The 13,321-nt window shown below is 42.4% G+C and overlaps 1 protein-coding gene across 1 annotated transcript; it reads left to right on the forward strand.

Annotated features, from left to right (window-relative positions):
• Positions 1 to 939: 939 nt before the first annotated feature.
• On the forward strand, positions 940 to 6,329 carry mesd (mesoderm development LRP chaperone). Its single transcript, XM_074624827.1, has 3 exons — positions 940 to 1,138; positions 2,386 to 2,618; positions 5,554 to 6,329. Exons 1-3 carry the CDS (start codon positions 974 to 976, stop codon positions 5,825 to 5,827), a joined length of 672 nt encoding a protein of 223 aa, XP_074480928.1. The 5' UTR covers positions 940 to 973; the 3' UTR covers positions 5,828 to 6,329.
• Positions 6,330 to 13,321: the final 6,992 nt, after the last annotated feature.

The following is a 13,321-nucleotide window of genomic DNA, read 5'->3' on the forward strand; positions in this document are numbered from 1 at the left end:
TGAGAGGAAGAGGTCATACCATCAGGTTTAAGCAGGTGGGGGAGCTGGCGGTCTACAGTTCTGTTTGCCATGTGTCATTTTTGTTTTGATTTACAAATTTAATTTAGCATTTTTGACATTGGCCTGGCACTCCGGGCCAATCAGCTGGCCATTTTGGTTACCTAAAAATGTCCCATTCAGCGTTCGGTTATAGCTCCACCCTATCATGACACTTCTGGTTGCAAAAAACCAAGATGGCGACGGCCAAAATACCAAACTCAAGGCTTCAAAACCGTAGTCCACAAACCAACGGGTGACGTCAGGTTGACTACGTCCACTTCTTATATACATATACATTCATTGATCATCAGTTGGCTGAACTGTGTAATGAAGCAAATTTCCAGCAGAGGACCCCACACAGTGAATAAATTAGTTTTATTTGTGTTTTAATCTTTTATTCCAAGAATTGTGAACAACATTACACAAGACTGAACAGTAAATCAACGTATGTGATAGTACAAAAAACATTTTCATTGTGCTTGGGACATCTTGCACATCCACAGTGATCCACATCACAGCAGAGTGACACATTACTTTACTGATTGGATTACAAGTGACTGGGGTTGATTTCTGTGTTATTTAGAATTAAATAGAAGTGAATGATCCAAAGAAATGAGCAAAAAAAAACTGTCAAATGCTTTTAGCTGCATATATGAGTACAAAATACACAATCAGAAGGATGTAAAATGTAAAATATAAGGAGAGAAAAAAAAAATCTTTTAGACATTTTGAGGGATTAACAATAAATATAACCACTTCAACAAAAAGAGAGAGAGAGAGAGACAGTTCAATTTTGAATCATGCTGGCTTTATTTTGAAATTCCCTCATGTGGTGTGCGTGCCTCCTGTCGGCTCTTCACAGCTCTGACACGCCCCCCTCCCCGTCTTGTGACCGGCACACTCCTCAGCCAATGAGAAGGCTACATCTGGAAACATGGCGTCTGACTTCAGGTTGAGATGTGTGCTGCTTCTTCTGCTCCTTCTGGGCTCATGTTTGCTTTCTATATTAGCGGCTGACGGCAACAATAAGCCCAAGAAAAAGAAGGACATCCGAGACTACAATGACGCAGATATGGCCCGGCTGCTGGAGCAGTGGGAGGTAACGACACGTCCGTTCAGTCAGCCGCTAGCTAGCAGCTAGCAGCTAGCCTAGCCTAGCCTAGCCTAGCCAGCCATGTAGCTAGCTAGTATAACTAAGCATGCATCATCAGGAACATGCAACTCCTCACTACCAGCGGTAACAGTAAGAGTTGATCAACAGTCATTAGCCCCGTGTTTGAGCTAGTTGCTAACCTGGGAGAGATGAAGTGGTCCTGGAGTGGTTGATCTAACGTTAGTAGCAGAGAGATCACTATCTAACATGTAAAGTTATAGTCGGCCGGTCGTTCTGTTCTCCAGAACTCATTGACTGAAGTATCGTCAGCTAAATGTAGCCCATAGTTTGACGTGTCAACGGGAAGAGTACATGGGCAGAAAAAAAGTGCCCATGTGAGTGTTGTATGTATTATTACATATTTCAGTCCATATAAATATGTATTAAAACAGCAACAATAGCTAACAACATACAGTGTTTCCATCCAACGGTGTCCTGTACATTGTAGACAAATAGAAACAGTGCAGAGGAATAAATACTGAATATACTGGATATAACCTAATAGACATGTAGTGGGTGGTTATGGACGGTATATGCATGTATGCTGTCTGTATGCAGTATATACAGCGTGCAGGATTCATAGATGGATGATACAATATGTACATGTTGGACATCAGTGTATTAAAAACTGTAAATAGATGATTTATCATTTGTAGGTACAGTTGATGCTTTAGTGTTACAGGGTTATTGACACTATATGACTGTTAATCAGAGTGATTGCCTGTAGAAAGTGTCTGGTTGGTGTGGCATACAGTGCTCTGCAGCGCCTACCTGAGGGGAGACGTTGGGACAGGCTGTGTCCAGGGCAGGTGTATTACAAGAGGACACAAGAGCCAGGTTTCCACCAAAAGTAGTTCCCCGGTCTTTTAAAGGAACTATAAGGTTCCTACAGCCCAATGTTGTCTGTGTTTCCACCACAGTCTAAAGACCTGCGTAGATTAGACAAATTAGTCTGCTGATGTGTGAAAAAGCAACATGATATGTGACGAGGTCCTCTCGGTGGTCACAGTGGTGAAGTCACTCTGCATCCTGCAGTTCAGTGTGTCGCCTGTTTACTCTAAAAGAAATGTTGGGGGGAAAAAAATGTTAGGTTTTGTCTCACTGTGATGACAATATTTACTGCTGCATATATTTACTGATGCACGTTGGATGTAATGCTCACTTTTGCCTTGTTTCTCCTCTTTGTTCCACAGGAGGACGATGACATCGAGGAAGGTGACCTCCCAGAGCACAAGAGGTCTCCTCCTCCCATCGATTTCTCCAAGGTGGACCCCTCCAAGCCCGAAGAGCTGCTCAAGATGTCCAAGAAGGGCAAGACTCTGATGGTTTTCGCTACAGTGACGGGGGATCCTACTGAGAAAGAGACAGAGGAGATCACAGGCTTGTGGCAGGGCAGCCTCTTCAACGCCAACTTTGATATTCAGAGGTACAGTAACTCCTCTTAGCTCATTTAACATTAACAACAACTCTGTTTAGTTGCTTTTTAAGAGGGTTGATACACTTACTATCAACTTGGTCTGCAATGAATGATTGTTGAAGTTTCTGTCAGTTGGATTAGCCAATTAAAGGAATAGTTTTGGGTGTTTTGAAGTGGAGTTGTATGAGCTACTTATCCATAGTGAGTGTATTACTTACAGTAGATGACCGTCAGCACGCCCACAGTTTGGAGAAACAGACAGGAGTACCAGCACCGGAGAAAAGCGACGTACTGCTTTGGACGGGGGCAGCAGATAAAAACAGATTGTAGACACCTAAAAAAAAAAATACCAGTTTAAGTGTACGCTATATTTAGAATATTTTCACCGCTTTACCTCGCCGTCAGACAGCCCTTTCCGATGGCAATCAGAAGTCGTTTTCTTTGCTCTCTCTCAAGCCACCAGACTCCTTTGATTAAAAACAGTAATTTTACCTCGCAGAGTTGCTGGTCTATCGTTGCCTCGATCGGTTAGTTTGTTTGTGTATATTGTTATTGACTGTGGTGAATCCAAACTAACCCTTTTAAAGCTTCAGTAGGCAGTATATTTCTGGCATCATTGGGCAAAAATACCATAATAACCTTTCAGCATATTGTAATTCAAGTGTTTTGAGAGAAAAACTAGACTTCTGCACCTCCTCATGGCTCTGTTTTCAGGGTTTTAAAAAATCTAAGCCTGTGACGGGAGACTTTGACCAATCACAGGTCATTTCAGAGAGAGAGAGAGAGCGTTCCTATTGGCTGTGCTGTGTTCCTTCAAGACATCTCAACATGGCTGCCGGGTCACAAACTTACTTTATCATTTTACAGCTAAACAGTACACTCCAAGATGATTCTGACAACATTTGAGGAGGAAAATAGGCATTACAGTAACAGAATATTTGATCAGCGCTGCCTAGTTTGACCGTTTGGTCGGAGTTTCGCGAGTGATTGACAGCCGGCTCTCATAGACGGCAGATGGACAGCAGACCTCAGATCAGCTCTTACTGCTTGTTGTTGTCCGGTCTGTGAAATCTTGCAGATGCCGTTAGGAGCACCGGAGGACACAGAGGATTTTTTTTCAGGTTACCTGTTTCACGCACTACTGTCACGATATAGCCAACGTTCTATAAAAATAACTTATTTTTAAACGTGTTTGCTCAAATCTCGCCTACTTCAGCTTCATCACAAACTAACTGATCGAGGCAACGGTAGATTAGCAATTCTGCGAGGTAAAATGTCGATATGATGCATCTGATGGCGAGGTAAAGCGGTAAAATCTAGACTATTTTAGGTGTCTACAATCCGTTTAGCTGCTGCCCCCCGTCCACAGCAGTACGTTGCTTTGCTTCCGTGCTGGTGCTCCTGTCTGCTTCTCTTAACTGGGGGCGTGCCGACCGTCATCTACTGTAGGTAAAGCCTGCGGAGCAGGTTGTCCACCAATCGGAAGGTCAGTGGTTCGATCCCCGGCTGCTCCAGGTCACATGTCGATGTGTCCTTGAGCAAGATGCTTAACCCCAAATTGCTCCCGAAGGCATAGCCATCGGTGTGTGAATGAGTATTTAGATCAGATCCTGATGGGCAAAGTTGGCACCTTAGTAGCCTCTGCCATCAGTGTATGAATGTGTGTGTGAATGGGTGAATGTCGACATGTAGTGTAAAGCGCTTTGAGTGGTCGGAAGACTAGAAAAGCGCTATATAAGTCCAAGTAGAGAGAAGGTAATACACTGACTATGCATAAGTAGCTCGTACAACCCCACTTCAAAAACACCTGAACTATCCCTTTATTCAACTAATAATTTGAACAGGGCTCTCAACTATTAGAAGTAAAGTTGGTAGTTGTGCATGAACGAAGCCTGATCAGGCTTCAGGGCTCTCTTCTTCCTGTCTGTGCTGAAGCTGTGGAGCACATTGAACACAGTGAGCACAGTGACATCTGCTGGTGTGTAGAAATGATATCAGCTGTTGACTGGAGCCAAAGCACTGACACAACATCAAGCTGACCTCATGTTGTACATTCAATGTCATGTCTAAGAGGGCTACGTTTACTTGTTCAAAGTACACTTACTAGCTTTTCTCCGGAGCTTTCAACAAGGTCTTCATCAGTCGGCTGAGCTGTCATCAGTACGGAAGTACGGAACTTGTGATAATCTTTGACCACCTCTTGATCACATCATAACAACACAAACGTGCCTTTGTTTGATGCTATGCAGACCACCAATACAGGCCTGGAGTTTAATTCATGGAGATAATAATAATAATTCAAATTGCAATTTCAGTCAGAAAAATTTCAGTTACATATTTCCCCTCAAATTGTTCATGCCTACACTGGAGCGATGCCACCGTTACTGTGGTGGCAGAGTCCAACTGAACGCACTGACACTGGTAGTGAAAGCATACGCAGCAGACAGAGTTAGGTAGTCTCTGAGAAAGGAAGTTATTCAGGCTAAGAAACACAAGTGTGAAAGTGGTTTGATTCAGGCTTTGGAAAAAAATTAGGGCAATCGCACATTTGGTATCTGTTCAAAATGTACTTTAAAGGGAGATTTGTCAAGTATTTAATACTCTTATCAACATAGGAGTGGACAAATATGCTGCTTTATGTAAATATATGTATTGCCCAGGAACCCTCACAGGTACTGCATTTAGCTGTGAGGGTTTCTGGACAATATCTGTCAGTGTTTTGTGTTGCTAAATGATTTCCCAATAAGGCTCATTTGGACAGGCATTGCTGTGCACGGTGTCGACTATTCCACTATTCTAAGAAACCCCTAATTTAACACAAATGATCTAAACATTAAAAAGCCCAAATGATGAATCAGGGTTAATTAAGTTGTAATACAGCATTCCAGTGGAGGTGTGATATAATGAACAGTACCCTCGTTTCAACCCACCTGTCCTCCTGCAGGTTCGTGGTGGGCTCCAACAGGGCGATCTTCATGCTGCGGGATGGCGGCATGGCCTGGGAGGTCAAAGACTTCCTCGTGGCCCAGGAGCGCTGCGCCGACGTCACCGTGGAGGGACAGGTGTTCCCCGGGAAGGGCGCCAAGAAGGACGACCCCAAATACAAGCAGCAGAACGAAGCCAACGCCAAGAAGAAGAAGAGCAGCAAGAAGAAGACCGAGAGCAAGAAGCCTGACTTGGAGGGGAACAGCGCCAGCCATCTGAAGCAGGAGCTGTGATGTAATAAACACAAGAGGGCTCTCTTCTTCTTCTTCTGGCCTTAGACACACTGGTGAGGGCTGCAGGACCATGTGATGATGCACTGGTTCAGTCTGAGTGAACCAACGAGTCCTGTTGACTGCTGAGCTGCAACTCCAATGAATCGTCCCTCATCGGAACATGTTGCTGCAGGGACATTTTAGAAATCATGGTGACGAGCTCTTTGAGATCCGTGCCGTCTGTCTTCTTTAGTTCTTTTTTCTTGTCAAGAGTACATGCAGAAACAGTTTGAAAGGTACTTCATTCTGTCCGTGCCAAGAGCCACGTCAGGTACAGGAAGTGTTTAGTTCTGGTACAGATACACATGGAGTCATTCATCAGACCCTCTGCTCCTGTCCTGGTGTGTCTTATGTTTGTCTTTGTTCACATTCAGCATTTCACGATTTGATACAAATGTAGCACCCACATTTTCTGTTTTGATTTTTCACTGAATATGAAAATAAATTTTTTTTTATACAATCATATGAGATGTCTGTCATTGCTGACGTTTGAATCGTGCATGTGTGTGAGGACATCGCTCGTCTCATCCTGCTGGGCCTTTGATGATTTGAAGATGAGCTGATATTGATATTTACGTAGTTCTTCTGAGAGGGATTTTAGTTTTTTACCAAGTAATTACCTTTAGTTTCAGGGATGGAACCAACTATTTTGTCATTAAACATTATAGCCCATATTTTTATGAAATATTGTCAAAATAATTGTTAAATTCGATGCAAAGCTTTGGTTATAATATACACTCACCGGCCACTTTATTAGGCACACCTGTTCAATTGCTTGTTAACACAAATAGCTAATCAGCCAAACACATGGCAGGAACTCAATGCATTACGTCATCTAGACGTGGTGAAGACGACTTGCTGAAGTTCAAACCGAGCATCAGAATGGGGAAGAAAGGGGATTTAAGTGACTTTGAACGTGGCATGGTTGTTGGTGCCGGACGGGCTGGTCTGAGTATTTCAAAAACTGCTGATCTACTGGGATTTTCACGCACAACCATCTCTAGGGTTTACAGAGAATGGTCCGAACAAGAGAACATATCCAGTGAGCGGCAGTTGTGTGGACGGAAATGCCTTGTTGATGTCAGAGGAGAATGGGCAGAGTGGTTCGAGTTGATAGAAGGCAACAGTAACTCAAATAACCACTCATTACAACCAAGGTATGCAGAATACCATCTCTGAACGCACAACATGTCCAACCTTGAAGCAGATGGGCTACATCAGCAGAAGACCACACCGGGTGCCACTCCTGTCAGCTAAGAACAGGAAACTGAGGCTACAATTCACACCGGCTCACCAAAATTGGACAATAGAAGATTGGAAAAACGTTGCCTGGACTGATGAGTCTCGATTTCAGCTGCAACATTCAGATGGTAGGGTCAGAATTTGGCGTAAACGACATGAAAGCATGGATCCATCCTGACTTGTATCAACGGTTCAGGCTGGTGGTGGTGGTGTAATGGTGTGGGGGATATTTTCCTGGCACACTTTGGGCCTCTTAGTACCAATTGAGCATCGTTTAAACGCCACGGCCTACCTGAGTATTGTTGTTGACCATGATGCGAATCTCCCGTTCCACCACATCCCAAAGGTGCTCTATTGGATTGAGATGTAGATGAGCTGTAGAGCCGACAAATCTGCAGCAACTGCGTGATGCTATCAAGTCAATATGGATATCAATATCTCTGAGGAATGTTTCCAACACCTTGTTGAACCTATGCTACGAAGAATTAAGGCAGTTCTGAAGGCAAAAGGGGGTCCAACCCGGTACTAGCAAGGTGTACCTAATAAAGTAGCCGGTGAGTGTACACCGATCAGCCATAACATTAGGTCAGCATGGTCACCCTGACCGGTCTGTGGCTACGCAGCCCCATACGCAACAACCTGCTGCTCACTGTGTGTTCTGACACCTCTCTATCAGAACCAGCATTAACTTTTTCAGCAGTTTGAGCTCCAGTAGCTCTTCTATTGGGTCAGACAACACGGGCCAGCCTTCGCTCCCCACGTGCATCAATGAGCCTCGAGTCTGACTCTGTCACCTGTTCACCGGTTTTCCTTCCTTGGACCACTTTTCGGTAGGTCCTGACCACTGCATCCCACAAGAGCTGCAGTTCTGGAGAGGCTCTGACCCGGTCGTGTAGCCAGCACTAGCTGGCCCTTGCCATTTTTTTCTGCTTCCAACACAAAGTTCAAAGTTCAAAATGTTCACTTGCTGTCTAATATAAACTGGAAAAACAAAGTTCGGAAACTTGTGTTTGGTCGATTATTTCTCTGTTGTTACAAGGCTAATTGGCATTGTATTTTACATCGTTGGAAAGCCTGTTTATTTACCTTTGCAATGATGTCCAACTTGTAAGGATCATGCATTTGTGGGATGAGCAGCACAGCTGATTATGTGGGTAACGGCCAAGAAAAATTTGCCAAAACGCTCTGCCAATGGTAAACAGTGTATTCTCCTGTTGGTGTTGACTCTTGTTTTGAGTTGTTTGGTGGATTGGATGATTGAACTCTCTATCAGTAACAAGGAACAAACAAGACATATTGGCAATTTTACACTTTATTCATTTAATACACCGTCATGAGCCTCAGTAGCGGTGGAAGATCCATACGCAGCCACAACAGCCTGGCACCTCCTCCTCATGCTGGTCACCAACCTGGTCACACGTTGCTGTGGGATGGCGTTCCATTCCTCAACCAGGATTCGTTGCAGGTCAGCCAGCGTGGTTGTGTTGGTCACTCTAACACGTACAGCACGCCCAAGCTGATCCTACAAGTGTTGAATTGGGTTGAGGTCTGGACTCTTGGCAGGCCGTTCCATTCTCTCTACTCCCACATTGTGGAGGTTGTCTATGATAACCCTGGCTCTGTGGGGGCGAGCGTTGTCATCTTGGCGGATGAAGTTAGGTCCCAGATTGTGGAGATATGTGAGGGAAATAAACAGGCTTTCCAACGATGTAAAATACAATGACCATTAGCATTCTAACAACAGAGAAATAATCCACCAAACACAAGTTTCCAAACTTTGTTTTTCCAGTATATAACTCCTCTTTGTTTCAAAGAGCGGTGCCCAGAGGTGGTTTAATGTACAGTAAATCATACTATTCAATATAATTAGGGCCCGAGCACGAAAGTGCCAGGAAACCTATTGTTTTTCTAAGGATTATTCTTTTTCCGCTGGGAGATTGCCTTTTTGGGACCTTAGCCATCCCCAAAAACTCACCAAAAGTGGAATATGCGTCAGAACTGGTGGGAAATTCAATGTTCTGGAGTGACCCGGCTCGGGTGTCTCCAGGGAGCGAGATAGCGCCCCCTAATGTAGGCACTTTTTCAGAGAAAGTTTCTTCGATCTACACGAAATTCAAGTATGTTATTGCTCACGCCCTCATACCTGGATTAAATATTTTTTAGATTTTTTCGGCAAACAGGAAGTCAGCCACCTTGGACTTCCTGCGTTTTTTTTAAATTTACGAACACATGTTTGAGGACTTTAGGATGCACAAAAATTCATGAAACTTTACACGCACATCCAAACGCATAATTTCTTCGATTAAGGGGTGAAATTTTGCGTGGGCGTGGCATGTCGGCTCCCTAGCGCTCCCTTATGTCTTTTAGCCTTTGAACATGCCTTTGACGCCCTTGGTATACTCGAAAACTCATGAAAGTTGTCAAAAAGATGGACACCTGTAAACTTTACGTGAACGTACAGCGATTTAGTTCAGCAAGTTTATCCGGCTCTATAGCGCCCCCTAACTCGTGGAAGGTCGTAGTTTGGTCAAAGTTGTTCCTATATTCATGAAATTTGGTATGCATATCCCACTCATTCTTGGAAACATATTCCTAATTGGGTTTCATTAGCTCCGCCCATCCGGAAGTCGGACATCTTGAATTTTGTGTTTTTCATGTAATTTATGTATTTTATGCATACTTTTACGAACTAGTCCTAGAGATTTAACCCGATCAACTTCAATTTTGGTCAGTAGTATCTTAAGACCTTTGTGATGAAAAGTTGCTCAAATCGTGAGTTTTCATGAAACGGTGTTGACGTGGCGTGGCGTGGCGGAGAATTTACATGATTCGCCATTAAATGACAAACTGTTGTAACTCGACGGTACTTGGTCAAATCTGCCCCCAAATGGACCTACTTCATAAGAGTTCAGGCCTGAGGACATCTACATGGCAATATTGGCTCATAGTCATAGCGCCACATTCTGGCAACAGGAAGTCAGCGTTATGTGACAAACATCATCCTTGCCATTATTGAGTTATGGTGATTCCACCTACTGGACTGTCTGTAAGCTGACTGTACAGCAGTGTGTTGCAACGGGATCCAGAGCAGCACGTCAAAGTGCTTAATGAAATTGTCATTTTGGTCAAGACAGAGATATAGGATTTTTGATAAGAAGTTGAAATTGGGTAATATCTGGAAACAGGTATTGAAACAGACATGAAAATGCTGTACAATATTTACATCCGTGAATGTAAGGAATGATTGTAATGTAGTTAAATGTCTAACATGTAGTGGTAGCTAGCCATGACACCAAGGTAGATTACAAGTGGTTGTTATTTTAAATTAGTTTGTGTATAACTAATAACTTCATTGACATGCTTAATAAGAATCCATGCTTGTGGACATATGTTTTTAAATTGTGAGTTATACTGTTAACAGTTGCAACAAGAAGTTAGCTGTATGTGACACATATGTTTTAGAAGTGTAGGATGAGCCTTAACAATAAACAAGGACACTGCAGGGAGTTGAACCCCATCTCTGTAAACAGAGAGTCCATCACCAGTGTCTTTTGCTTTCTGTGGCTAAATTGTTAGAAAAAGCAAAACCTGCATTACATCAATGTTTAGCATTTTAGAATCATTTTAGAATGAATGCACAATAGGCATGAGATCAGAAGTAATTTCACTTATAGATAAGCTATTGTAATGCAGGACAATACATAAAGTAGATGTTGTGTTAATTTGTAAGAATACTTACACACCATGTGATTGTAGTTGGACTAGCTGTATTTGTTTTATTGTTAGTAAGTGAACATATGTGTACCTTAGTGTAAAATAAGTAATGGCAGTAGTTATTTCCAGAATATTAGTCGTTTGGAATGATACATGCATTGTTTAAAGGTGCATGCACAAGCATTTTTATGAGTTTATACAATCAGTATGGAAACATGCAGTAGGTAATTAGTTAGTTGTTGAAGTGTGTAATGCAAAACAAATGTAACGCATCAACTCAACAGGGATGGTCGTGAGATCTCTCCCCATCTCATTGTCAATACATAACCAAAAAGATTGTACCTTGAGATTATTGCTTTAAGAAGTTGCGGATTAAAAATCCAGACAACAGTCAGGTATCAACTCAATAGGGATCAAGATAATAACATTTGCATGTCACCTCTCCCTATCTCAGCCGTCAATACATAACCAAAATGATATTGCCTTGAGTTTATTGCTTTAAGAAGTTGCGGATTAAAAATCCAGACAACAGTCATGTATCAACTCAATAGGGATCAAATTAACATTTGCATGTCACCTCTCCCTATTTCAACTGTCAATACACAAATACCAAAATTACCTCTCCCTATCCTAAGTTAAAGGTCAGTCATGTGTTCCTCTTGTTTGTTAAAAGTACAATGAATGGCTTCATGTGTACTGAAATAAACAGGCACAACCTGTGTGTCACTATTATAATGGCTTGTGTGTTTTATGTAGACATGATCAATCATTGTTCCACATTCTGTAGTGGGTTCTGTGACTGTCTGCATGTATCCTAAACTTGCCATGAAAGTTGACATTGACAATGACTTCAGTTCGTCGTGGTTGAAGTCTCCCAAAATTACAACATTGTCAGATGTCGAATGCAGAATGTTGCACAGCTGTTTCACATTCTTTTTGAATAAAGACAGTGGATATGTTGGTGGCCGGTAAAGCACCGCTACAATCATGTCTTCTCTGATGAAATGACAGCATATGCATTCAAGATTAACATTTGGTGTAGCAATGATTTTGTACTCCAAATGTTCCAGACAATAAATGCCAACACCTCCATGTTGCATTTCTTTGAATGATTTCAAAGTAGTGTTGTCTGTGTTGTATGCATAGCAACGTGGAGCGCTATGGAAAGTATAATTTTCAATATCAGTTTGGCTATTTGGTACACTTGCAGGTAGCCAAGTTTCTGTCACTGCAATACAACTGACACTATATGACTGAAACTCTTAAGTCAGGCAAATGTCCATGTAAACTTTGCACATTGACTAGGAATGCTGTCAATAATTGACCTTTGTTTGCTAGCGTATTAGCAGAGGAAACAAATTTTGGCATTTGTGTAATGGAACTGTGAATGTTGTCTTTGCAGTAAATTGCTTTCTCTGCAAAATCTTGGATGGTCAACCCAGTTAGTCTTTTGACACGGCTTAAAGCAACATATTGGTGCCTGACCTGCAGCAAAAATCTTCTTAAGAGAAACCACAGCTTCCTCAACAGTTAAACCCTGCACTTTGTGTACTGTGCAAGCACATGCTAATTTTAATGGGAATTGCCTACGTGAGCCTCCCTTACTGCTAACCCTGTCTGTCTCCATATAAATTGGAGTAGCAAACCTATTTTCACTAGGTACTTGTATACACTGCCTTCTTTTTCGTCCTACATTTTCCTCATCAAAGTGCACTAACACAGTGCTGGCAACGGTATTTTTAACATTTGTGACAAGGTCGACTACAACCCCACAAACTCCATTAACCAATCCATCAGACACATCGATGTTCTTCACCAACATCCCACGTGCACCCTTTCCTAACATCAATTTTTGGGGTAAACAAGAATTGTACACCTTTGAGAAGTGCCCCCTTTTCAGCTCTAGATGTCCTGTTGATTTACTTTTCTCAAAGTCTTGAGCCTCTAGACAAATGAAGTCTGGGCAGCACACATTCAACTGTTTGACATTGTGCTCATCCACTTGTGCATTTGTGGGAAAAATATGCAATGCAGAAGAGCATTCCCCAGTTTCACATTTTCTCAGCAAGTCAACATCACTAGCTTGAAGCAATGTGCCCTTAGCATGTGTACGCAACCTGTTGAGAAATTCTGCGAAGGTAGAATTTTGCTGACGAACAATAGTTGTCAACTCAACAACAGCAAAATTGCCATTCCACAAATCAATGGGAGTATTCTCCAAATACAATGGCTTTCCCCTTACTGGGCTCAGTTGGAAGAAGTCTCCTACTGCTATTATGCATACCTTACCAAAAGGTGAATGGTCACCAGTCTGCTTAATCTGTCTAAGTCTACCATGAACATAAGCCAGCAAGTTATGGTCTACCATGGAAATCTCGTCAATTACAAATATCTGCAAATCAGATAAAGAAGCACGTACGGTATTGACTTTTTCCTCCCCTAAAGGCGTGTGTGGTAGTTTCACATCTATTCCTATAGAGAAAGTGCTGTGGATTGTGC

This window comes from Sebastes fasciatus, chromosome 2 (assembly GCF_043250625.1).
Source record: "Sebastes fasciatus isolate fSebFas1 chromosome 2, fSebFas1.pri, whole genome shotgun sequence".
NCBI classification, from domain to species: Eukaryota; Metazoa; Chordata; class Actinopteri; order Perciformes; family Sebastidae; genus Sebastes; species Sebastes fasciatus.